At 58.1% G+C, this 27561-nt stretch overlaps 1 protein-coding gene across 1 annotated transcript in view; it reads left to right on the top strand.

Moving 5' to 3' along the window:
* LOC140424974 (V-type proton ATPase 116 kDa subunit a 1-like) overlaps positions 1-27561 on the top strand; it is a 358173-nt gene that overhangs the window by 185019 nt on the left and 145593 nt on the right. The window contains exons 11-13 of the mRNA XM_072508716.1: positions 6161-6300; positions 6666-6826; positions 11483-11576. Coding sequence (XP_072364817.1) covers positions 6161-6300; positions 6666-6826; positions 11483-11576 — 395 coding nt within the window. The remainder of the gene's footprint in view (positions 1-6160; positions 6301-6665; positions 6827-11482; positions 11577-27561) is intronic.

Here is a 27561-nt window from a genome sequence, read left to right as displayed (position 1 = left end):
TCTTTCTCAAGATATCACAGATACAGTCAGCATGGCAATCAGTTGCTGTATAGTTTTGCCAATCATAGGCAATTTTATGCTGCACCTGATTAGAACTTATCATGCCATGCTGACCCTTGTTCATCTCCCATTTTCTAGGTCCTCTGAAAGCCTGAAGCCTGCAGAACATGACTCGAAGGAGGAAATTCTCCCATAGGAACCTTGGCACTTGCCCAATCCATCCAAAACCCAGCACAGAATCTGAGTATATCCTGAGTGGGATAGATAGTGAATCAGAGGGGCCTGTGCTATGTGTACCACAAAGCTCAAATAAACAATGATCTAGTGAAAGAGGCAGACAAGATGATGGCTCATTAGAGGGTAACCTGGACTTCTAGCTCTGCTGCCAAAGATGGAGATGATTTTGGGAACCAAACCTCCAAAACAAAAGGATCCCTGGTACCTGCTGCAATCTGGGGAGACCTCAAGGTGAAAAGGAATTAAGGGTCATTTGTTAATTCAGATGCTGGGATACTTGGTTGCAGTTTTCACTATCATTGCACAGATCTGTGAGGTTTCTCTGCAGAAGTACTGTCTCGTGATGTACTGTTTTCTGGATAGCTGGAGGTTAGTGACTCGGCCTGTGAGGACCTTATGGGCAAAGGTTCCTACAAGCAGCCTTCCTCCTTTTGTGGTCTCTTTTTAGCCATAACTGCAACCCCCTGAAGTTTCCTAATCTGCCTCTGCTCTTCTTCCTCCTCCAAGCTGAACCGGAGTGGAGTGGCCATGATTCCTTCCATTTTGATTCTATACTATGTTTGGGGGAGGGGCTTTTAAGACAGAAACCTCGGTATTTCCAAGGCACAAACCTGTGAGAAAATCTTATGCCGGCACTGCCCAACAGTACTGTATACATCAGGCAATGATCTTTATGTCCACATTTTGCCCTGAAAGTGGTGATGGGTCTTAGTGAGGCCGCATTGCTCTGACCTACGTTTCAGGTACAGAGCAGGAATAGGGCAGTGAATGCACCACTGGGCCTTGACTGCCTCCTTCACATCAGGTGGAGTGACAAATTGGTCTGTGATCTCAACACTGAAGGTTAAGTGGAATGAAGGTGTTCTATCATTCTGCCATGCCAGATTATGCAGATAAAAGGGGAGATTTACCTGTACCAGCACCACTTGGGCTGCAACAGAAATCAGTGAGTCCACGTGCACCCCTGTATTCATCTTCCACTGATTTAGACAAAGGTCTCAAGCTTCCTGATTTTCCCATTTTCACTGTGACTATGCGATTGTGAGACCCTTGAAATATTTCCCCAGGGTGTATTCATTCTGGGGGAGGGGCGGTTTCCGGCCGTTCTCGCCAGTAGGATCTCCCAGTCCAGCTGACGGTGAACCCCCTCCATGTGTTTCCCATTGGCGGGGGACGGATTCAATGAGAAAACCCATTGACGGCAGCGGGACGAGAAGATCCCACCGCTGGCCAATGATGGGCTGCCTCTCGTCGCTGAAAAGCACACTACAGGGGGCGCAGGAAATCCACCCCCCCCCCAACCCTCGATTTAATTTCTTTGAAAATAAGTTGTATAGTACAACAATAGAAAGTCAAGAAAGCAGTGCAAAATTGTAGACTGCAGCCAGCTCTTTACTTTTTATGTCTGATATCTTGGGCGGGATTCTCCCATTCGGCAGCAGAGTGTCCACGCCGTCGGAAACACCGTCGCGTTTCACGATGGTGTGAACGGGCTGCTGGGAGAACCGATTCTGGCCCCTACAGTGGGGGCCAGCACAGCGCTGGAACGGTTCATGCCGCTCCAGCCTCCCATCCCGGCGCGAACTATGCGCCGCGGGTTTCGCGCCTGCGCAGTGGCACCAGTGCCAACCTGCGTATGCGCAGTGGCCTCCTTCAACGTGCCAGCCCCGACGCAACATGGCGCGGGAGATCAGGGGCCGGCGCGGATGAAAATAGGCCCGGGGAGAGAGAGAGCAGCCTGCCGATCGGCGGGCCCCGATCGCGGGCCAGGCCCCATCGGAGGCCCCCCTGTGGTCGGGTCCCCCCTCCCCCCCCCCCCACAGGCCAGCCCCCAACCCTGCGCGCAGAGTTCCCTCCGGCTGCGACCAGGTGTGGACGGCGCCGGCAGGACTCTGGCTTTTTAGAGCTGCCGTTCGGCCCATCCCGGGTCGAGAATCGGCGGCCCGCGACCGGTGCCGCGCCAAACGCGCCGGCGCCAATTCTCCGAGGAGTGGAGAATCGCGTGCCAGCGTCGGGGTGGCGTGACCCGGTTACGGGGATTCTCCGGCCCGGCACCGGGCTGGGAGAATCGCGCCCCGTACACCCAAAAAATGAATCATAGAAAGAAATTGTAAACTGTTAAATTCTGTGTGAGAAACACGAACAAGGCCAAGAAGCATTTCAAATGAACTTACATAATCAGCAGCAAGGCAGAGAATTTGGATTATATGGTACATTGTAATATATAATTACAGTTGTTATATTTCACGACAGCTTACTAATAATCACAACACCCTGGTCACAAATCGACTAAGGGCTGATTTGCCATTTGTAGGAAAATGGTAAATGGGAACATACAAGTGTTTATTTGTCTTTCTTGTACTATGGAGATGAGTTAGCAAGTATTATGCAAAAGCACTTTCGTTATAAATCAAAGAATTTTAACTAGCTTCTCTGAACGATGCCACCAGTCATAAAAACACACATTAGCCAAATTGTATGTGACTGAACTGAATCAGTCAATTGCTAGATTTGTAATTCAGTAACTGACTAAAACAGATTTAAATTAATAGCTACAGTGAATAAGCTGTTCACAGGCTTTTCAGCAGGAGATGTTCAAATGGAATCCTCTTCTCTTTCAAAAGGTTTTTGGTTATTTTCTCATCATATTTGAAAAGCTTTACTTTCCCAAATAGCGAATGAAATGTGTCAATTCCAAACAGTTCAAAAAAGAAATGATTAACAGCTGCAGAAAAATGTGGGTTTGGAGACCGTCTCACACAATTTAGCTATTCCAGTCACTGGATGGAGAGCTGGAGCAGTTGTAATGTCAGGCAGGATCATCATCAGTACATCATCTGCTAGTTTCAGCACCCAAGTCACACCCTTTTACACTGCAGATGGTTGCTGCAGATGGCAAGCGTGCACCAGAGAAAATGCTGTCAGGTAAAAATTAGTCTCTGCCATTGGCAAAGGTGGTTAGGGTGTATCTCGTGTCATGATATGCAGACATGCACATAATGAGATACAGACAGGCAGCTAATGAACACAGAGAACAGGACATAACCAATCAGCAGGCAGAACACTTGTGGGTGGTTTCCCACTATAAAAGGCACGAGGCACTCACACTCCACTTCTTTCCACTGGGGACATCTACAGAGTGAGTCAAGTGTATATATCACATAACACCTCCAGCACGTGGCTAAGAGCTAGTCTGGTTCAGCCAGACAGAGTAATCACACTTAGGTTAGCAGAGAGTCGAACTCATAGAGAACTGAGCTAACGTGTGACAGGTTCAATAAATCAAATTGAACTAACTTCAAGGTCTGGAGTATATTTCAGTTATAGCTGCATCCAGTTGCAGCCCGTGTTATCTCGGTGTGCTTAACACGACATGGGACCAGAAGACTGCTATCCCTAGGTGGTTTACCTCAATCTGTTCCGTGACGACCAGCAAATGTATCCCGGCACCATGAAGATCCAGGCTCCTCAACAGCTGCGGACCTCCGGCAATCTCAGTGCCAACTGGCGGACGTTCAAGCAAAGGTTTCTGCTGTAGATCGAAGCCTCAGACCTCGAGGGTGCGTCTGATACAAGAAAGATTGTGCTTCTCCTCTCAACTGCGGGGGATCAAGCCATCAAACTCTTCAACTCGTTTAACTTCATCGAAGGCCAGAAAAAAGACAAAGTTTCAGACCATCCTGGACAAGTTTGATAGTCATTGTGATATGGACACCAATGAAATCTTCGAGCGCTACATATTCACACAGCGTCTACAAGGTAAAGATGAATCTTTGAACTCCTTCTTAACTAATCACCGTCTACTAGTGCTGTCCTGCAACTTTGGTGATATTGCTGACTCCATGATCAGAGACCAAATCGTGTTTGGAGTTCACTCTGATGCTCTGAGAGAGCAGCTTTTAAAAATCAAGCATATGACCCTGTCAGTCGCGATTGAAACATGTACATTGCATGAGCACGGCAAAAATTGGTATTCCCAATACAAATCGGCTGAAAATGAGAAACTTGCCTCCCACGAGGCAGAGAGTGTGCAGGCCATCGCCCGGATGCAGTGCCTCAGCATTGATGAAAGCGGCTATTTTGCACGCTCTTTCCGGAACCCACGCATGCGCGATGCGAATGGGATAACGAAGCGGCCAATCACCACACTGCGCAGGTGCGAACGTCTGCCGACCGCACTGTGTATGTGCGATGACACACGGAGTGTAACAACGTCACAACGTGCCCGAACTGCGGCACCGCCCATTTAAAGAAACACTGCCCTGCAAGAGGCAGGTGATGTTTAAATTGCGGGAAGCCCGGACACTATGCAGCCTTGTGCAGGTCTGCACCACCAGTCAAGGGCCAGCGCTCCCAATTCCAACGCTGGCGCGTTCGAAGTGTCCAACAAGGTTTACAGGATTCTGATCCTCGCATTACAACGGATCCAGAGGACGATTGCTTGGAGTCCCCCTACCAGGTGGGCATCATTACCACACGTGGAAATGCCTCACCGACATCATCACGGAGCCTGCCCATCCTCACTGTGGATTCTGCGGACGAATGGCGTGTGGTGATGCAAGTAAATCAATGCTCTATCCAGTTCAAGCTGGACGCAGGTGCTTCTGCCAATCTCCTTTCACAGGCAGATTTCAACCGCATCAAGAAGCCAGCCAAGCAGCCTGCCAGCTCCTGGACTATAACGGCAATGCCATCACAGCACATGTTAAACAGTCACCCTGAGAACATCTTCCTTGCTATCTCAGCATCTGTATTATTTACATCTATCTATGAAATACCTTGAGACATTATTTTGATGAAAGGCGGTATATAAATGAAATTTGTTTTACAACAATCTCCTCTGATGAATAAATGAGTCTGGGTTATTTCTAATTGCATATATATTACCATTGCTGATATTAGTTGACAAATACTTAATGAGCGAGCACAACATTCCTTTTCCTGCTATTTTAGCGAAGACATGAAACCATTTGAAATAAGAAAATTAGTATCAAAATTAAATTATGGACAAAGGAGTGTCATTCACCCAACAACAATAACTTCTAGGTTGTAAATTTTGCAGATGATGTCAGCTTGATGAAAATACCACAAACAGCATGTCTGACAGATGTCGTCTGGTTATTTTGTATCGGCTGAGTCAGAAGGTCATGGTTTCCACCTCTACTCCAGAATTTGAACACATAATTTAGGCTCATTATTATATTTTTGGTTGTGTCTTCTTGGAGTCAAAGTCCCATCTGTTCTCTTCGATGGATTAAAAGAACCCACGGCACCATAGGGCTACACGGTGGCACAGCGGTTAGCACTGCTGCCTCACAGCGCCAGGGACCCGGGTTCAATTCCAGCCATGGGTAACTGGCTGTGTGGAGTTTACACATTCGGCCAGTGTCTGAGTGGGTTTCCTCCGGGTGCTCCGGTTTCCTCCCACAGTTCAAAGAAGTGCAGGTTAGGTGGATTGGCCACACTAAATTGCCCCTTAGTGTCCAGGGATGTACAGGTTAGGTGGGATTATGGGGATAGGGTGGGGGAATGAGCCTAGATAGGTCAGTGTGGTGCTCCTACAGAGGGTCAATGCAGGCTCGATGGGCCGAATAGCCTCCTTCTGCTCTTTAGGGATTCTATGATTTGAAGAAGAGCAGGGAAGTTGCCTTGTCCAACACTTATCACTCAACCAATACCACCAAAAACAGATGAATGGTTATTCATCTTTGCTTTGTGAAAATTGGCTGCCACTTCGCCTACAAAGCAAATGACTACACTTTAAAAGCAAGTCACGGCTGTAAGGCACTGTAGGATATTCTGAGGATGAGAAAGATGCAAGATAAAAAACTTTTTCTCTTCAGACAGATTTAAAAAATTGTTCTTCAAGCAATGCTGACTAACAGTGGCCATGTACTGAAATTGCTCTTTATTCCCGATGAAGCCCCTTATAGCATCATCACCTTCCCTTTCATTTTCGCTATCATGTTTGGTGACTGTGGACATGGACTGGTCATGGCGATAATGGCTCTGGGGATGATCTTGTATGAAAAACACCATAGAAACATAGATATGAAAAATGAGGTAAGTGTTTTCTTTCACCAAATAATTGTCCTGACAAATGTGAAATAAGGAAATCTCCACAACAGAATAACCAACATCCACCTTGTCACATTATTATAGGAAGTCAGAATCTAAAGTATTTAGATTTTTAATTTGTAATTCATTTTAATTTCGCATTTCTCAAATGTTTAATTTATGATCATTTGCTAAATGTTGATTAAAGTGATCCAAAATATATTAATTAGTAAAAAAATACAATATTTTAAAGTAACTTTGTTTTAGAAAAAAAGTAAAATTAATCTGTTCACATTTGTAATAGTGCGCTGAATCATTTCATTATTTGTATCACATCAATTAGATTGAAATAATTCTTACTTTGTTTTTAGATTCTAAGCATTTTGTGTCATGGACGTTACATCATCCTGCTAATGGGACTCTTCTCGATCTACACTGGTCTCATATACAATGACTGCTTCTCAAAAACTTTCAATCTCTTTGGATCAGCCTGGAATGTCAGAGCTATGTTCCAGCCAAATGGACCTTGGAGGTAAGAATGTCACGAGAATGCCCTTGAACTGTATAAGTAACTGTATTCTTGCACAGTAATGTGAAAGCTACTCATAGATCAACAAACTGATCTTTCTATTACAAAGTCAGTCAAGAATAACTACAGCCGGGGTCACAAATTTTGGACATCAGATCGTTATTCTGTAAGGTGCAGCCTCAACAATCAGTCCTGCAAGGGTGCCTACATCCCCTGCACCCTTTATGAGAATATATTTTGCTAAACAATGAGATAACCCAAATGAAACACTTGATCTGTAGACCCAACTGCCAAAATGTTACACCACATACATTTTTCTCTATTCAGGGAAAGCATACTGAAAAATGTATACTGAGAAAAGGAACACATGAACAGGGGTAGGCTGTAACCACTTGAGCCTATCTGCCATTAACTGGATAATAGCTATATCTTAAACCCATCTGTCTCCCTTGGATTTGAAACCCATCACACTATCCCAATAATATACTCTCAGTTTTGAAATTTTCAATTGACCTAGCCTCAACACTTGCGGGAGAGTTTTCCAGATTCCCTCTAGTCTTTGTATGAAGAAATGCTTCCTTGAATGGACTAGCTCAAAATTTATGATTATGGGCAGGATCCTCCGCTACCCAATGCTGACAACGAAATTCAAAAAAGGGCAAATAATGTTGCATTGGGCAATAACAGATTTGGCGTCGATCCCATTGCAATGCTACATCTCCCCCCCCCCCCCCCCCCCCCCCACTGGCGCGGTATAGAGGTTCGCGGCCCACATCGACTGCCCCATGCAAATCGCAATTTTCTTCGATTTGACTACGATTAGCAGGCTGGACATCGGATGCTGCACTTCTCCACACTGCTCCATCCCTCTCAAGCGGGAGTCACATGGGCATAAATTGGTGCAAGTATTTGTGAGCAGGGTCCAGGAGCCATGGCTGTTGAGGGGGAGCGAGAACCGAGGCAGAGAATCTTTATAATGACGCTCACTCAGCAACCAGGAGCGTCATTGAGTAGTGCATCATCTTGTTCAAGGTGTGGTTCTGATGCCTGGACTGCTCTGGTGGAGCTCTCCATTACAGCCCTAGGAGGGTCTGGAACATCATGGTGGTCTGCTGCATCCTGCACAACATATATCTTGGAAAGGGACGGTGGGGGGGGGGGGTTGCAGGAGATGGTGAATGATTAGGGTTCACTCACTAGGGATGCTGCCATACAAGGAGGGCTCACACTGTTGCCACCATGCCCCACCACTTCTCAGTCATCATATGGGATGTTCATTTTCATAGGCGTCCTACCCAGTCCTAACCCCTAACCCCCCACTTCCTAGCCAGCAGACACACAACACCCAGTCCCAGCCCATTCTTCACATCAGTCAGACAGAGGCTATAGGCAAGTCGGACTGGTGGTGCAAAAGTGACCAATGGTGACTATGTACAATGATGAGCCCTAACCCCTAACTACCTTCTATCTACTACACCCATGCCAACTTAAGTGTTATCTACCTTCCTTATCTTAAGTGGCCTCCCACTTCTTCTAGGTGTTACCCCAGACAGCTCATCAGCAGTAGAGGTGGCCTGCTGCTTGTCTTGCCCTCTACCCTGTGATGCCCTTGGAGGTTCTGCGCCTGGATGGACCCTGATAACCTTTGGATCTAAAGGTGATGACATTTCACCCTGTTCTGCCCGCTGCCCATGAGATGCGCCAATGACGGGGGGGGGGGGGGGGGGGGGGGGGGGGGGTTGGAAGTGCTGAGGTGTTTTGGCGCTTCCTGTGGGAGGTGCCACAATGGGTACCATTGCTTCCTCCTACCCTCGGGATCTCTCTGGCCCAGAGCTACTCCGTGGGATGGAGGTGAGGCCACAGTGAGCTCCGAAGGCACCAAAATCACCTGCGCTGCCAATCCAGGAGGCCCGCCCTGGTCCGAGCCAAAGTCTCGATGCCCTCAGCCATGAGACTGGGACATGTCCCTTAGTGAGTGAGACATTCCCTCATTGTCTTGGTCATGTCCCTCTGTTACTGTGACATGTCCCTCTGCACCTGTGACATGTCATTCTGTGACTGGCCAAGGTCAGTCAGCGCTCAGCCAATGCTCTCGATGCACTTGGCCATGACCCTTTACGAATGGGCCAAGCTCTGGAGCACCGCAGCAATGTCCATGTGCGCCCAAGACTTGTCTGCCTGTGACTGGGCTCTCCTATTCTGTGCCTCAGCAATGGACAGCACAGGGCGCCCCAAGCCTTGGACGTCCTGGCAATGGCTGACGTCTTGCCGCAAGTCTTCCACCTTGGATGCCACCCTTTCAGTGTTGGCCTGCGTGCCAGGCATTGTCGGCAGCATCTCCTGCACCTGAAGGCACTTGGACTCTTGCAGCTGTACTTGCTGGCACTGGGAAGTTGCTGGCACGCTCTCCTGAAAATTCAGGCTGTGCTTCTGCATCTGCACCAGTGATGGGATAATATCTTCCAGAAGAGTGCCTTCTGGACAGCTGGTCTCTGGGATTAGGCAGCCCTCTGACCGTCCACTCCCTCAAGAGTCATTATCTCCATCTGATGTGCTGCAGCAGTTTGTCCTCACCAGAATGTGTCCCAGGAGCCTGATCGCTAACATTACTAACTGAGGTGATCGGCTCTGTGACGGTGGGTGGTGCTGGTCAAAGCAGTGCCGAGAAGCCGGTGTCTTCCCCGGATTGGTCCTCCAGGGTGTGATCAGGACCTCGCTGGGGGACAGCAACCCTGGACGTATGGCCTTGTCTGATGATGATCCTGCAAGACAAAACACATGGGGTGAGATCTTGGGAAGGATTGGTCTGTGAGAGAGGGGTGACTCACTTGCTATTAGGACATTTGCGTTGCATTGGGCTCTCACTTGTTTGCCACATGCTGGCCTCCAGCACAGTCACCACCCTCACCTCGGCCTCCCCTGTGAGTTGCAAAGGCTTCTCCTCTGAGGGGGCCTGGACCCAAATATCTGGGATTCCCCCTCCAGTCTTCTGGCACTCGTGCCAATTATGGTCCGCCTTATTCTTGGCGCACAGAAAGGACACAGTGAGACGCTGGGAGGCAGGTTCTATGGGGGGTCTGTAGCTGGTGGCATTTGTGTACAAGGTTCCTGGCCAAAGAGGGCAAAACATGTGTTGGGGCTTGGTGAAGAGTGGGTTGTAAGGAAGATACAGGCAGATGTGAGGAGTGAGGGTCTGTAAATTTATTTTGTTGGGTACCCAAGCAAATAGAAAACATTTTTCACAGGGAAACCAGTCCATTTCCGATGATCCTAATAAAGATGCAACCTTACTTAACACATTAGGCACAGGCTGACTTTCGATATAAATTGTTCCAAAGTCAGCTGATTCACACCTTTCAAATGCAAACTTTTTGCTAACTCCACAGTTTATTTTATGTCTGGAAGAAAAGAGCGAGACAGAGGGAGAATATTTTCTGTGCCCTGACTTAAGTCAGGGGTTCAGTCTGATAAGCAGTCAATTACCAAGGGCTCTTTGTTGAGCTAACCCGAAGAATAGTGAGCAAGCAACATATCTCTCAATGTTTGACTAATGCAGAAAATAACTGGCTTTTAAACTGATGATAAAACCACCCTCGACCTTACTGATAGTGTGTTGAGCCTGTTATTTTCTGGCCATTTCAAATTCCTGACATCCTTCCATTGTTCCAAAGCTGGAAAAACATACGTAAACAGTAGTTTCGATGCTGGTTTGTCCCAGAAGTGACTCCCTCTTGAGGTAGCTAAATACCACTTCAGATTACCATGGCGACCAGTCTGGTTCCAACTCTATTGGCTTGACACTGCTGAACAGCCAGTTGAATTTCACATCCTAGAAATATTATAAAACAAAAAAAACCCAGTTCGGGCAATACAGGCAAAGAAGAAGTTGTATGGTCTTTCTCTCTCTCTCTTTCTCCCCTCTCTCTCTATATATATATATATATATATATATTTACACACATGTATTTGCTTTAACATAACCACATGGGCTGAATACATTCCTGTGCTTTAGCATTCCATGGTTCTATGGCTCCACCAGTTATCATAAATATTTTAAAGACCTTTTTTATATGCCTTTGTAAAATTCCAATGTGGAAGTATAATATTGTGAAACTAAATTGACTGAGTTTTGTTTTATTCATGTGGGAAGTGGGTGTTGCTGACAAGGCCAGCGATTATTATCCATCGCGTATTGCCTTTGAGCAGCTGGTGGTGAGCTACATTCTTGAACTATTGCAGTCTGTGTGGTGAGTTTACTGCCACAGTGACATTTCCATAGCAATCTGTTCCAGCTGACTTGATTTGTTAAGCCATTTAAGGGGACGGTTAAGAGGCAACCATCTGGCTGTGGGTCTGGAGTCACATGTAGGCCTGGCTAGAATAGGACAGCAGATTTCCTGCTCTGAAGTACATTAATTAACCAGATGGGTTCTTATGACAATCTAGTAGATCCATGGTCACTATCAATAATATTAGCTTTCTAGACCTGATTTATTTAATTAATTGAGTTTAAATTCCCCAGCTGCCATGGCAGAATTTGAATGCCGTGTCTGGATCCTTAGGCCAACCATCTGGATTACTAGTCCAGTGCCTTTGTTAATGTCATTATAATGTCAGGTGTTGATTTTGATGATGTTTGTGTTTATAAATTATTTACAGCAATGAAACATTACATAAGTCAGCCACACTCCAGTTGAATCCTGCAGTGCTAGGAGTGTTTTCAGGACAACCCTATCCATTTGGCATTGACCCAGTAAGTGGTATTAAGCTTCCAATTTCTATTCCTCCATAAAAGGCTTTCTGTATCATTCTATTCTGACATTACTACTTAGATCTCAGAAAAAATGAGAGAACAATTCAGAGATCAAAGAATGCTGTTCTATATGCCCTTTCTCTCCCCCCCCCCCCCTTCCCCAGAAACACAATGGGGCAATTCACCCCACCAGTGATTAAGTGCCCTGCTAGCAGGAAAACCGGAGTGCTTCCCACTGGCATTAGGAGTGACCTCGACATGCCATTTAATGGCACTTGGGAAAAAAATGTTACCCTTAATCGGGCTTTCACTGCTATTCAATGGCACGTAGGGGTTATCACTGGACCAGTGAGGGGCGGGACCTAAACTCCCATTTCAAATGAACTGCAATCTCAGAATATTGCTGCAGCACTTCCTCAGTCTCCCCCTTCAGCACCCCTGATCAGCACTTGAGAATAAAAAAGCAGTCTCTTTTAAAAAAAAACTGTGGTTAGAAAACGAGTCGCTCCTCTGAATTAATGGATCCCTGCAAAGCTATATAAATAACCAATCTTAATCCTCCCTTTGAAACTGCCTGGACCTATCAATCAGAAAGCTTGCAAACGACAATAGTCCATGAAATTCATAGAATCATAGAAGGAGGCCATTCAGCCCATCAAGTCTGCACCGGCCCTTGGAAAGAGCACTCCACCTAAGCCCACACCTTCACCCCATCCCAGTAACCCCACCTAACCTTTTTGGACACTAAGGACACATTAGCATAGCCAATCCACCTAACCCGCACATCTTTGGACTGTGGGAGGAAACTGGAGCTCGCGGAGGAAATCCACACAGGCACGGGGAGAAAGTGCAAACTCCACACAGACAGTGACCCAAGCTGGAAATCGAACCTGGGACCCTGGAGCTGTGAAGCAACAGTGCTAACCACTGTGCTACCGTGCTGCCCAAAGGTGTTACCGTGTTGCCCACATTGAATAGTTAACAGTGCAGTTCAAAGTTTTTAGGCTTCAAAGCTTGCAGAGAGGCTACAATACTTTTAAAGTACAATGAAATTGACTATAAAAAACCACTTCAAAGGTTTCCACCACATGAAAGGGGAATTTTACCTTCATCTCACAGATCTTTGTACTTGGCATACAGACAGACTGTTTACAGGTTTTAGGGGTACAGATGGGAACACTTTCACTTTCTTATTACAGAACTATTTTTTTGACATACTGGCAGACAGGACCGCCCTCACTCAGCCAGACCGTCCTCACACAGCCAGACCAGCCTCACACAGCCAGACCAGCCTCACTCAGCCAGACCGCCCTCACTCAGCCAGACCGCCCTCACACAGCCAGACCGCCCTCACACAGCCAGACCGCCCTCACACAGCCAGACCGCCCTCACACAGCCAGACCGCCCTCACACAGCCAGACCAGCCTCACACAGCCAGACCGCCCTCGTACAGCCAGACCGCCCTCACACAGACTGACCGCTCTCACTGAGCCAGACCGCCCTCACTGAGCCAGACCGCCCTCACTCAGCCAGACCGCCCTCACTCAGCCAGACCGCCCTCACACAGCCAGGCCGCCCTCACACAGCCAGACCGCCCTCACACAGCCAGACCACCCTCACATAGCCAGGCCGCCCTCACACAGCCAGGCCGCCCTCACACAGCCAGACCGCCCTCACTCAGCCAGACCGCCCTCACTCAGCCAGACCGCCCTCACTCAGCCAGACCGCCCTCACACAGCCAGACCGCCCTCACACAGCCAGACCACCCTCACATAGCCAGGCCGCCCTCACACAGCCAGACCGCCCTCACACAGCCAGACCAGCCTCACACAGCCAGACCGCCCTCACACAGCCAGACCGCCCTCACACAGCCAGACCGCCCTCACACAGCCAGACCGCCCTCACACAGCCAGACCAGCCTCACACAGCTAGACCGCCCTCACTCAGCCAGACCGCCCTCACACAGCCAGACCGCCCTCACACAGCCAGACCGCCCTCACTCAGCCAGGCTGCCCTCACTCAGCCAGGCCGCCCTCACACAGCCAGACCACCCTCACACAGCCAGACCGCCCTCACACAGCCAGACCGCCCTCACACAGCCAGACCACACTCACTCAGCCAGGCCACCCCCACACAGCCAGACCGCACTCACACAGCCAGACCACCCTCACACAGCCAGACCGCACTCACACAGCTAGGCCACCCTCACACAGCCAGACCAGCCTCACACTGCCAGGCCGCCCTCACACAGCCAGGCCGCCCTCACTCAGCCAGTCCGCCCTCACTCAGCCAGTCCGCCCTCACAAAACCAGGCCGCACTCACACAGCCAGACCAGCCTCACACAGCCAGGCCGCCCTCACACAGCCTGACCGCCCTCACACATCCGGACCGCCCTCACACAGCCAGACCGCCCTCCATCAGCCAGACCGCCCTCACACCGCCAGACCGCCCTCACACAGCCAGACCGCCCTCACACAGCCAGACCACCCTCACTCAGCCAGGCCACCCCCACACATCCAGACCGCCCTCACACAGCCAGGCCGCCCTCACACAGCCAGACCGCACTCACACAGCTAGGCCACCCTCACACAGCCAGACCAGCCTCACACTGCCAGGCCGCCCTCACACAGCCAGGCCGCCCTCACTCAGCCAGTCCGCCCTCACTCAGCCAGTCCGCCCTCACAAAACCAGGCCGCACTCACACAGCCAGACCAGCCTCACACAGCCAGGCCGCCCTCACACAGCCTGACCGCCCTCACACATCCGGACCGCCCTCACACAGCCAGACCGCCCTCCATCAGCCAGACCGCCCTCACACAGCCAGACCGCCCTCACACAGCCAGACCGCCCTCACACAGCCAGGCCGCCCTCACACAGCCAGACCAGCCTCACACAGCCAGACCGCCCCCACACAGCCAGACAAGCCTCACACAGCCAGGCCGCCCTCACTCAGCCAGACCGCCCTCACACAGCCAGACCGCCCTCACACAGCCAGACCGCCCTCACACAGCCAGACCGCCCTCACACAGCCAGACCGGCCTCACACAGCCAGACCGCCCTCACACAGCTAGGCCACCCTCACACAGCTAGGCCACCCTCACACAGCCAGACCAGCCTCACACTGCCAGGCCGCCCTCACACAGCCAGGCCGCCCTCACTCAGCCAGTCCGCCCTCACTAACCCAGTCCGCCCTCACAAAACCAGGCCGCACTCACACAGCCAGACCAGCCTCACACAGCCAGGCCGCCCTCACACAGCCTGACCGCCCTCACACATCCGGACCGCCCTCACACAGCCAGACCGCCCTCCATCAGCCAGACCGCCCTCCATCAGCCAGACCGCCCTCACACAGCCAGACCGCCCTCACACAGCCAGACCGCCCTCACACAGCCAGACCGCCCTCACACAGCCAGGCCGCCCTCACACAGCCAGACCAGCCTCACACAGCCAGACCGCCCCCACACAGCCAGACAAGCCTCACACAGCCAGGCCGCCCTCACTCAGCCAGACCGCCCTCACACAGCCAGACCGCCCTCACACAGCCAGACCGGCCTCACACAGCCAGACCGCCCTCACACAGCCAGACCGCTCTCACTGAGCCAGACCGCCCTCACTCAGCCAGACCGCCCTCACTCAGCCAGACCGCCCTCACACAGCCAGGCCGCCCTCACACAGCCAGACCGCCCTCACTCAGCCAGACCGCCCTCACACAGCCAGACCGCCCTCACACAGCCAGACCGCCCTCACACAGCCAGACCAGCCTCACACAGCCAGACCGCCCTCACACAGCCAGACCGCCCTCACACAGCCAGACCGCCCTCACACCGCCAGACCGCCCTCACACAGCCAGACCGCCCTCACACAGCCAGACCGCCCTCACACAGCCAGACCAGCCTCACACAGCCAGACCGCCCTCACTCAGCCAGACCGCCCTCACACAGCCGGACCGCCCTCACACAGCCAGACCGCCCTCACTCAGCCAGGCCGCCCTCACTCAGCCAGGCCGCCCTCACACAGCCAGACCACCCTCACACAGCCAGACCGCCCTCACACAGCCAGACCGCCCTCACACAGCCAGACCACCCTCACTAAGCCAGGCCACCCCCACACATCCAGACCGCCCTCACACAGCCAGGCCGCCCTCACACAGCCAGACCGCACTCACACAGCTAGGCCACCCTCACACAGCCAGACCAGCCTCACACTGCCAGGCCGCCCTCACACAGCCAGGCCGCCCTCACTCAGCCAGTCCGCCCTCACTCAGCCAGTCCGCCCTCACAAAACCAGGCCGCACTCACACAGCCAGACCAGCCTCACACAGCCAGGCCGCCCTCACACAGCCTGACCGCCCTCACACATCCGGACCGCCCTCACACAGCCAGACCGCCCTCCATCAGCCAGACCGCCCTCACACAGCCAGGCCGCCCTCACACAGCCAGACCAGCCTCACACAGCCAGACCGCCCCCACACAGCCAGACAAGCCTCACACTGCCAGGCCGCCCTCACACAGCCTGGCCGTCCTCACACAGCCAGGCCGCCCTCACACAGCCAGACCGCCGTCACACAGCCAGACAAGCCTCACACAGCCAGACAAGCCTCACACAGCCAGGCCGCCCTCACACAGCCAGGCCGCCCTCACACAGCCAGGCCGCCCTCACACAGCCAGGCCGCCCTCACACAGCCAGGCCGCCCTCACACAGCCAGACCGCCCTCACACAGCTAGGCCGCCCTCACACTGCCAGACCGCCCTCACACAGCCAGACCGCCCTCACACAGCCAGACCGCCCTCACACAGCCAGACCACCCTCACACAGCCAGGCCGCCCTCACACAGCCAGGCCGCCCTCACACAGCCAGGCCGCCCTCACACAGCCAGGCCGCCCTCACACAGCCAGGCCGCCCTCACACAGCCAGGCTGCCCTCACACAGCCAGACCGCCCTCACACAGCCAGGCCGCCCTCACACAGCCAGGCCGCCCTCACACAGCCAGGCCGCCCTCACACAGCCAGGCCGCCCTCACACAGCCAGGCCGCCCTCACACAGCCAGGCCGCCCTCACACAGCCAGGCCGCCCTCACACAGCCAGACCGCCCTCACACAGCCAGACCCCCCTCACACAGCCAGACCGCCCTCACTCAGCCAGACCGCCCTCACTCAGCCAGACCGCCCTCACTCAGCCAGACCGCCCTCACACAGCCAGACCGCCCTCACACAGCCAGACCGCCCTCACTCAGCCAGACCGCCCTCACACAGCCAGGCCGCCCACACACAGCCGGACGACCCTCACACAGTCAGACCGCCCTCACACAGCCAGGCCAGACCGCCCTCACACAGCCAGAGCGCCCTCACACAGCCAGATTGTCCTCACACAGCCAGGCCAGACCGCCCTCACACAGCCAGACCGCCCTCACACAGCCAGACCGCCCTCACACAGCCAGGCCGCCCTCACACAGCCAGACCGCCCTCACACAGCCAGACCGCCCTCACACAGCCAGGCCGCCCTCACACAGCCGGACCGCCCTCACACAGCCAGACCGCCCTCACACAGCCAGGCCTCCCTCACACAGCCAGAGCGCCCTCACACAGCCAGGCGGCCCTCACACAGCCAGACCGCCCTCACATAGCCAGACCGCCCTCACACAGCCAGGCCGCCCTCACACAGCCTGACAGCCCTCACACAGCCAGACCGCCCTCACACAGACAGACTGTCCTCACACAGCCAGACCGCCCTCACACAGCCAGACCAGCCTCACACAGCCAGGCCGCCCTCACACAGCCAGACCGCCATCACACAGCCAGACCAGCCTCACACAGCCAGGCCGCCCTCACACAGCCAGACCGCCCTCACACAGCCAGATCGCCCTCACACAGCCAGGCCAGACCGCCCTCACACAGCCAGACCGCCCTCACACCGCCAGACCGCCCTCACACAGCCAGGCCGCCCTCACACAGCCAGACCGCCCTCACACAGCCAGACCGCCCTCACACAGCCAGGCCGCCCTCACACAGCCAGACCGCCCTCACACAGCCAGGCCTCCCTCACACAGCCAGAGCGCCCTCACACAGCCAGGCCGCCCTCACACAGCCAGACCGCCCTCACATAGCCAGACCGCCCTCACACAGCCAGGCCGCCCTCACACAGCCTGACAGCCCTCACACAGCCAGACCGCCCTCACACAGACAGACTGTCCTCACACAGCCAGACCGCCCTCACACAGCCAGACCAGCCTCACACAGCCAGGCCGCCCTCACACAGCCAGACCGCCCTCACACAGCCAGATCGCCCTCACACAGCCAGGCCGCCCTCACACAGCCTGACCGCCCTCACACAGCCAGACCAGCCTCACACAGCCAGGCCGCACTCACACAGCCAGACCGCCCTCACACAGCCAGGCCGCCCTTACACAGCCAGACCGCCCTCACACAGCCAGACCAGCCTCACACAGCCAGGCCGCCCTCACACAGCCAGGCCGCCCTCACACAGCCAGATTGCCCTCACACAGCCAGGCCGCCCTCACACAGCCAGACCGCCCTAACACAGCCAGACCAGCCTCACACAGCCAGGCCGCCCTCACACAGCCAGACCAGCCTCACACAGCCAGGCCGCCCTCACACAGCCAGACCAGCCTCACACAACCAGGCCGCCCTCACACAGCCAGACCGCCCTCACACAGCCAGACCGCCCTCACTCAGCCAGACCGCCCTCACACAGCCAGGCCGCCCACACACAGCCGGACGACCCTCACACAGTCAGACCGCCCTCACACAGCCAGGCCAGACCGCCCTCACACAGCCAGAGCGCCCATTACACAGCCAGACTGACCTCACACAGCCAGGCCAGACCGCCCTCACACAGCCAGACCGCCCTCACACAGCCAGACCGCCCTCACACAGCCAGGCCGCCCTCACACAGCCAGACCGCCCTCACACAGCCAGACCGCCCTCACACAGCCAGGCCGCCCTCACACAGCCAGGCCGCCCTCACACAGCCAGACCGCCCTCACACAGCCAGGCCTCCCTCACACAGCCAGAGCGCCCTCACACAGCCAGGCCGCCCTCACACAGCCAGACCGCCCTCACATAGCCAGACCGCCCTCACACAGCCAGGCCGCCCTCACACAGCCTGACAGCCCTCACACAGCCAGACCGCCCTCACACAGACAGACTGTCCTCATACAGCCAGACCGCCCTCACACAGCCAGACCAGCCTCACACAGCCAGGCCGCCCTCACACAGCCAGACCGCCATCACACAGCCAGACCAGCCTCACACAGCCAGGCCGCCCTCACACAGCCAGACCGCCCTCACACAGCCAGATCGCCCTCACACAGCCAGGCCGCCCTCACACAGCCTGACCGCCCTCACACAGCCAGACCAGCCTCACACAGCCAGGCCGCCCTCACACAGCCAGACCGCCCTCACACAGCCAGGCCGCACTTACACAGCCAGACCGCCCTCACACAGCCAGACCAGCCTCACACAGCCAGGCCGCCCTCACACAGCCAGGCCGCCCTCACACAGCCAGATCGCCCTCACACAGCCAGGCCGCCCTCACACAGCCAGACCGCCCTAACACAGCCAGACCAGCCTCACACAGCCAGGCCGCCCTCACACAGCCAGACCAGCCTCACACAGCCAGACCAGCCTCACACAGCCAGGCCGCCCTCACACAGCCAGACCAGCCTCACACAGCCAGGCCGCCCTCACACAGCCAGACCGCCCTCACACAGCCAGACCGCCCTCACACAGCCAGACCGCCCTCACACAGCCAGGCTGCCCTCACACAGCCAGGCCGCCATCACTCAGCCAGTCCGCCCTCACTCAGCCAGTCCGCCCTCACTCAGCCAGTCTGCCCTCACAAAACCAGGCCGCACTCACACAGCCAGACCAGCCTCACACAGCCAGGCCGCCCTCACACAGCCAGACCAGCCTCACACAGCCAGGCCGCCCTCACACAGCCAGATCATCCCCACACAGCCAGACCAGCCTCACACAGCCAGACCGCCCTCACACAGCCAGACCAGCCTCACATAGCCAGGCCGCCCTCACACAGCCAGACCATCCCCACACAGCCAGACCAGCCTCACACAGCCAGACTGCCCTCACACAGCCAGACCAGCCTCACACAGCCAGGCCGCCCTCACACAGCCAGACCGCCCTCACACAGCCAGGCCGCCCTCACACAGCCAGGCCGCCCTAACACAGCCAGACCGCCCTCACACAGCCAGGCCGCCATCACTCAGCCAGTCCGCCCTCACTCAGCCAGTCCGCCCTCACTCAGCCAGTCTGCCCTCACAAAACCAGGCCGCACTCACACAGCCAGACCAGCCTCACACAGCCAGACCGCCCTCACACAGCCAGACCGCCGTCACACAGCCAGACTGCCCTCCCACAGCCAGACCAGCCTCACACAGCCAGGCCGCCCTCACACAGCCTGACCAGCCTCACACAGCCAGGCCGCCCTCACACAGCCAGACCAGCCTCACACAGCCAGGCCGCCCTCACACAGCCAGACCAGCCTCACACAGCCAGGCCGCCCTCACACAGCCAGACCGCCCTCACACAGCCAGGCTGCCCTCACACAGCCAGGCCGCCATCACTCAGCCAGTCCGCCCTCACTCAGCCAGTCCGCCCTCACTCAGCCTGTCTGCCCTCACAAAACCAGGCCGCACTCACACAGCCAGACCAGCCTCACACAGCCAGGCCCCCCTCACACAGCCAGACCAGCCTCACACAGCCAGGCCGCCCTCACACAGCCAGACCATCCCCACACAGCCAGACCAGCCTCACACAGCCAGACTGCCCTCACACAGCCAGACCAGCCTCACACAGCCAGGCCGCCCTCACACAGCCAGGCCGCCCTCACACAGCCAGGCCGCCCTCACACAGCCGGGCCACCCTCACACAGCCAGACCGCCCTCACACAGCTAGACCGCCCTCACACTGCCAGACCGCCCTCACACAGCCAGACCGCCCTCACACAGCCAGACCGCCCTCACACAGCCAGGCCACCCTCACACAGCCAGGCCGCCCTCACACAGCCAGGCCGCCCTCACACAGCCAGGCCGCCCTAACACAGCCAGGCCGCCCTCACACAGCCAGGCCGCCCTCACACAGCCAGACCGCCCTCACACAGCCAGATCGCCCTCACACAGCCAGGCCAGACCGCCCTCACACAGCCAGACCGCCCTCACACCGCCAGACCGCCCTCACACAGCCAGGCCGCCCTCACACAGCCAGACCGCCCTCACACAGCCAGACCGCCCTCACACAGCCAGGCCGCCCTCACACAGCCAGGCCGCCCTCACACAGCCAGACCGCCCTCACACAGCCAGGCCTCCCTCACACAGCCAGAGCGCCCTCACACAGCCAGGCCGCCCTCACACAGCCAGACCGCCCTCACATAGCCAGACCGCCCTCACACAGCCAGGCCGCCCTCACACAGCCTGACAGCCCTCACACAGCCAGACCGCCCTCACACAGACAGACCGTCCTCACACAGCCAGACCGCCCTCACACAGCCAGACCAGCCTCACACAGTCAGGCCGCCCTCACACAGCCAGACCGCCCTCACACAGCCAGATCGCCCTCACACAGCCAGGCCGCCCTCACACAGCCTGACCGCCCTCACACAGCCAGACCAGCCTCACACAGCCAGGCCGCACTCACACAGCCAGACCGCCCTCACACAGCCAGGCCGCCCTTACACAGCCAGACCGCCCTCACACAGCCAGACCAGCCTCACACAGCCAGGCCGCCCTCACACAGCCAGGCCGCCCTCACACAGCCAGATTGCCCTCACACAGCCAGGCCGCCCTCACACAGCCAGACCGCCCTAACACAGCCAGACCAGCCTCACACAGCCAGGCCGCCCTCACACAGCCAGACCAGCCTCACACAGCCAGGCCGCCCTCACACAGCCAGACCGCCCTAACACAGCCAGACCAGCCTCACACAGCCAGGCCGCCCTCACACAGCCAGACCAGCCTCACACAGCCAGGCCGCCCTCACACAGCCAGACCAGCCTCACACAACCAGGCCGCCCTCACACAGCCAGACCGCCCTCACACAGCCAGACCGCCCTCACTCAGCCAGACCGCCCTCACACAGCCAGGCCGCCCACACACAGCCGGACGACCCTCACACAGTCAGACCGCCCTCACACAGCCAGGCCAGACCGCCCTCACACAGCCAGAGCGCCCATTACATAGCCAGACTGACCTCACACAGCCAGGCCAGACCGCCCTCACACAGCCAGACCGCCCTCACACAGCCAGACCGCCCTCACACAGCCAGGCCGCCCTCACACAGCCAGACCGCCCTCACACAGCCAGACCAGCCTCACACAGCCAGGCCGCCCTCACACAGCCAGGCCGCCCTCACACAGCCAGGCCGCCCTCACACAGCCAGGCCGCCCTCACACAGCCAGACCGCCCTCACACAGCTAGACCGCCCTCACACTGCCAGACCGCTCTCACACAGCCAGACCGCCCTCACACAGCCAGGCCGCCCTCACACAGCCAGGCCGCCCTCACACAGCCAGGCCGCCCTCACACAGCCAGGCCGCCCTCACACAGCCAGGCCGCCCTCACACAGCCAGGCCGCCCTCACACAGCCAGGCCGCCGTCACACAGCCAGGCCGCCCTCACACAGCCAGGCCGCCCTCACACAGCCAGGCCGCCCTCACACAGCCAGACCGCCCTCACACAGCCAGACCGCCCTCACACAGCCAGACCGCCCTCACTCAGCCAGACCGCCCTCACTCAGCCAGACCGCCCTCACTCAGCCAGACCGCCCTCACTCAGCCAGACCGCCCTCACACAGCCAGACCGCCCTCACACAGCCAGACCGCCCTCACTCAGCCAGACCGCCCTCACACAGCCAGGCCGCCCACACACAGCCGGACGACCCTCACACAGTCAGACCGCCCTCACACAGCCAGGCCAGACCGCCCTCACACAGCCAGAGCGCCCTCACACAGCCAGACTGTCCTCACACAGCCAGGCCAGACCGCCCTCACACAGCCAGACCGCCCTCACACAGCCAGACCGCCCTCACACAGCCAGGCCGCCCTCACACAGCCAGACCGCCCTCACACAGCCAGGCCGCCCTCACACAGCCAGGCCGCCCTCACACAGCCAGACCGCCCTCACACAGCCAGGCCTCCCTCACACAGCCAGAGCGCCCTCACACAGCCAGGCCGCCCTCACACAGCCAGACCGCCCTCACATAGCCAGACCGCCCTCACACAGCCAGGCCGCCCTCACACAGCCTGACAGCCCTCACACAGCCAGACCGCCCTCACACAGACAGACTGTCCTCACACAGCCAGACCGCCCTCACACAGCCAGACCGCCCTCACACAGCCAGGCCAGACCGCCCTCACACAGCCAGAGCGCCCTCACACAGCCAGACTGTCCTCACACAGCCAGGCCAGACCGCCCTCACACAGCCAGACCGCCCTCACACAGCCAGACCGCCCTCACACAGCCAGGCTGCCCTCACACAGCCAGACCGCCCTCACACAGCCAGACCGCCCTCACACAGCCAGGCCGCCCTCACACAGCCAGGCCGCCCTCACACAGCCAGACCGCCCTCACACAGCCAGGCCTCCCTCACACAGCCAGAGCGCCCTCACACAGCCAGGCCGCCCTCACACAGCCAGACCGCCCTCACATAGCCAGACCGCCCTCACACAGCCAGGCCGCCCTCACACAGCCTGACAGCCCTCACACAGCCAGACCGCCCTCACACAGACAGACTGTCCTCACACAGCCAGACCGCCCTCACACAGCCAGACCAGCCTCACACAGCCAGGCCGCCCTCACACAGCCAGACCGCCCTCACACAGCCAGACCAGCCTCACACAGCCAGGCCGCCCTCACACAGCCAGACCGCCCTCACACAGCCAGATCGCCCTCACACAGCCAGGCCGCCCTCACACAGCCTGACCGCCCTCACACAGCCAGACCAGCCTCACACAGCCAGGCCGCCCTCACACAGCCAGACCGCCCTCACACAGCCAGGCCGCCCTTACACAGCCAGACCGCCCTCACACATCCAGACCAGCCTCACACAGCCAGGCCGCCCTCACACAGCCAGGCCGCCCTCACACAGCCAGATCGCCCTCACACAGCCAGGCCGCCCTCACACAGCCAAACCGCCCTAACACAGCCAGACAGCCCTCACACAGCCAGGCCGCCATCACTCAGCCAGTCCGCCCTCACTCAGCCAGTCCGCCCCTCACTCAGCCAGTCTGCTCTCACAAAACCAGGCCGCACTCACACAGCCAGACCAGCCTCACACAGCCAGGCCGCCCTCACACAGCCAGACCGCCCTCACACAGCCAGACTGCCCTCACACAGCCAGACCAGCCTCACACAGCCAGGCCGCCCTCACACAGCCAGACCAGCCTCACACAGCCAGGCCGCCCTCACACAGCCAGACCAGCCTCACACAGCCAGGCCGCCCTCACACAGCCAGACCAGCCTCACACAGCCAGGCCGCCCTCACACAGCCAGACCGCCCTCACACAGCCAGACCGCCCTCACACAGCCAGGCCGCCCTCACACAGCCAGGCCGCCATCACTCAGCCAGTCCGCCCTCACTCAGCCAGACCGCCCTCACTCAGCCAGTCTGCCCTCACAAAACCAGGCCGCACTCACACAGCCAGACCAGCCTCACACAGCCAGGCCGCCCTCACACAGCCAGGCCGCCCTCACACAGCCAGACCATCCCCACACAGCCAGACCAGCCTCACACAACCAGACCGCGCTCACACAGCCAGACCAGCCTCACACAGCCAGGCCGCCCTCACACAGCCAGACCATCCCCACACAGCCAGACCAGCCTCACACAGCCAGACTGCCCTCACACAGCCAGACCAGCCTCACACAGCCAGGCCGCCCTCACACAGCCAGACCGCCCTCACACAGCAAGGCCGCCCTCACACAGCCAGGCCGCCTTGACACAGCCAGACCGCCCTCACACAGCCAGGCCGCCATCACTCAGCCAGTCCGCCCTCACTCAGCCAGTCCGCCCTCACTCAGCCAGTCCGCCCTCACTCAGCCAGTCCGCCCTCACAAAACCAGGCCGCACTCACACAGCCAGACCAGCCTCACACAGCCAGACCGCCCTCACACAGCCAGACCGCCGTCACACAGCCAGACTGCCCTCCCACAGCCAGACCAGCCTCACACAGCCAGGCCGCCCTCACACAGCCAGGCCAGCCTCACACAGCCAGGCTGCCCTCACACAGCCAGACCAGCCTCACACAGCCAGGCCGCCCTCACACAGCCAGACCAGCCTCACACAGCCAGGCCGCCCTCACACAGCCAGACCGCCCTCACACAGCCAGGCCGCCCTCACACAGCCAGGACGCCATCACTCAGCCAGTCCGCCCTCACTCAGCCAGTCCGCCCTCACTCAGCCAGTCCGCCCTCACTCAGCCTGTCTGCCCTCACAAAACCGGGCCGCACTCACACAGCCAGACCAGCCTCACACAGCCAGGCCGCCCTCACACAGCCAGACCAGCCTCACACAGCCAGGCCGCCCTCACACAGCCAGACCATCCCCACACAGCCAGACCAGCCTCACACAGCCAGACTGCCCTCACACAGCCAGACCAGCCTCACACAGCCAGGCCGCCCTCACACAGCCAGGCCGCCCTCACACAGCCAGACCGCCCTCACACAGCCAGACTGCCCTCACACAGCCAGACCAGCTTCACACAGCCAGGCCGCCCTCACACAGCCAGGCCGCCCTCAAACTGCCAGGCCGCCCTCACACAGCCAGGCCGCCCTCACTCAGCCAGTCCGCCCTCACTCAGCTAGTCCGCCCTCACACAGCCAGACCGGCCTCACACAGCCAGGCCGCCCTCACACAGCCAGGCCGCCCTCAAACTGCTAGGCCGCCCTCACTCAGCCAGGCCGCCCTCAAACTGCCAGGCCGCCCTCACACAGCCAGACCAGCCTCACACAGCCAGGCCGCCCTCACACAGCCAGACCAGCCTCACACAGCCAGGCCGCCCTCACACAGCCAGACCGCCCTCACACAGTCAGGCTGCCCTCACACAGCCAGGCCACCATCACTCAGCCAGTCCGCCCTCACTCAGCCAGTCCGCCCTCACTCAGCCAGTCTGCCCTCACAAAACCAGGCCGCACTCACACAGCCAGACCAGCCTCACACAGCCAGGCCGCCCTCACACAGCCAGACCAGCCTCACACAGCCAGACCATCCCCACACAGCCAGACCAGCCTCACACAGCCAGACCAGCCTCACACAGCCAGGCCGCCCTCACACAGCCAGGCCGCCCTCACACAGCCAGACCGCCCTCACACAGCCAGACTGCCCTCACACAGCCAGACCAGCCTCACACACCCAGGCCGCCCTCACACAGCCAGGCCGCCCTCAAACTGCCAGGCCGCCCTCACACAGCCAGGCCGCCCTCACTCGACCAGTCCGCCCTCACTCAGCCAGTCCGCCCTCACACAGCCAGACCAGCCTCACACAGCCAGGCCGCCCTCACACAGCCAGGCCGCCTTCAAACTGCCAGGCCGCCCTCACTCAGCCAGGCCGCCCTCAAACTGCCAGGCCGCCCTCACACAGCCAGACCGCCCTCACACAGCCAGGCCGCCCTCACACAGCCAGACCGCCCTCACACAGCCAGACCGCCCTCACACAGCCAGACCGCCCTCACACAGCCAGACCGCCCTCACACAGCCAGGCTGCCCTCACACAGCCAGGCCGCCCTCACACAGCCAGATTGCCCTCACACAGCCAGTCCGCCCTCACAAAACCAGGCCGCACTCACGCAGTCGGACCAGCCTCACACTGCCGGACCAACCTCACACAGCCAGACCGCCCTCACACAGCCAGGCCGCCCTCACACAGCCAGACCGCCCTCACACAGCCAGACCGCCCTCACACAGCCAGGCCGCCCTCACACAGCCAGACCGCCCCCACACAGCCAGACAAGCCTCACACAGCCAGGCCGCCCTCACACAGCCAGGCCGCCGTCACACAGCCAGGCCACCCTCACACAGCCAGACCGCCCTCACACAGCCAGACCGCCCTCACACAGCCTGACCGCCTTCACACAGACAGACTGTCCTCACACAGCCAGACCGCCCTCACACAGCCAGACCGCCCTCACACAGCCAGGCCGCCCTCACACAGCCAGGCCGCTCTGACACAGCCAGGCCGCCCTCACACAGCCAGGCCGCCCTCACACAGCCAGGCCAGACCGCCCTCACACAGCCAGGTCGTCCTCACACAGCCAGGCCACCCTCACACAGCCAGGCCGCCCTCACACAGCCAGGCCGCCCTCACACAGCCAGGCTGCCCACGCACAGCCAGGCTGCCCTCACACAGCCAGGCCGCCCTCACACAGCCAGGCCGCCCTCACACAGCCAGGCCGCCCTCACACAGCCAGGCCGCCCTCACACAGCCAGACCGCCCTCACACAGCCAGACCGCCCTCACACAGCCAGGCCCGGCCGCCCTCACACAGACAGGCCGCTCTCACACAGCCAGACCGCCCTCACTCAGCCAGGCCGCCTTCACACAGCCAGGCCAGAACACCCTCACACAGCCAGGCCGCTCTCACACAGTCAGGCCGCCCTCACACAGCCAGGCCCGACCGCCCTCACACAGCCAGACCGCCCTCACACAGCCAGGCCAGACCGCCCTCACACAGCCAGACCGCCCAAACACAGCCAGACCGCCCTCACACAGCCAGACCGCCCTCACACAGCCAGACCGCCCTCACACAGCCAGACCGCCCTCACACAGCCAGACCGCCCTCACACAGCCAGACCGCCCTCACACAGCCAGACCGCCCTCACACAGCCACGCCGCCCTCACACAGCCAGACCAGCCTCACTCAGCCAGGCCGCTCTCACACAGCCAGACCGCCCTCACACAGCCAGGCCAGGCCGCCCTCACACAGCCAGGCCGCCCTCAAACTGCCAGGCCGCCCTCACACA

Source organism: Scyliorhinus torazame, chromosome 6 (assembly GCF_047496885.1).
Source record: "Scyliorhinus torazame isolate Kashiwa2021f chromosome 6, sScyTor2.1, whole genome shotgun sequence".
Classification (NCBI taxonomy): Eukaryota; Metazoa; Chordata; class Chondrichthyes; order Carcharhiniformes; family Scyliorhinidae; genus Scyliorhinus; species Scyliorhinus torazame.
This window is presented reverse-complemented; position numbering and strand designations above follow the sequence as displayed.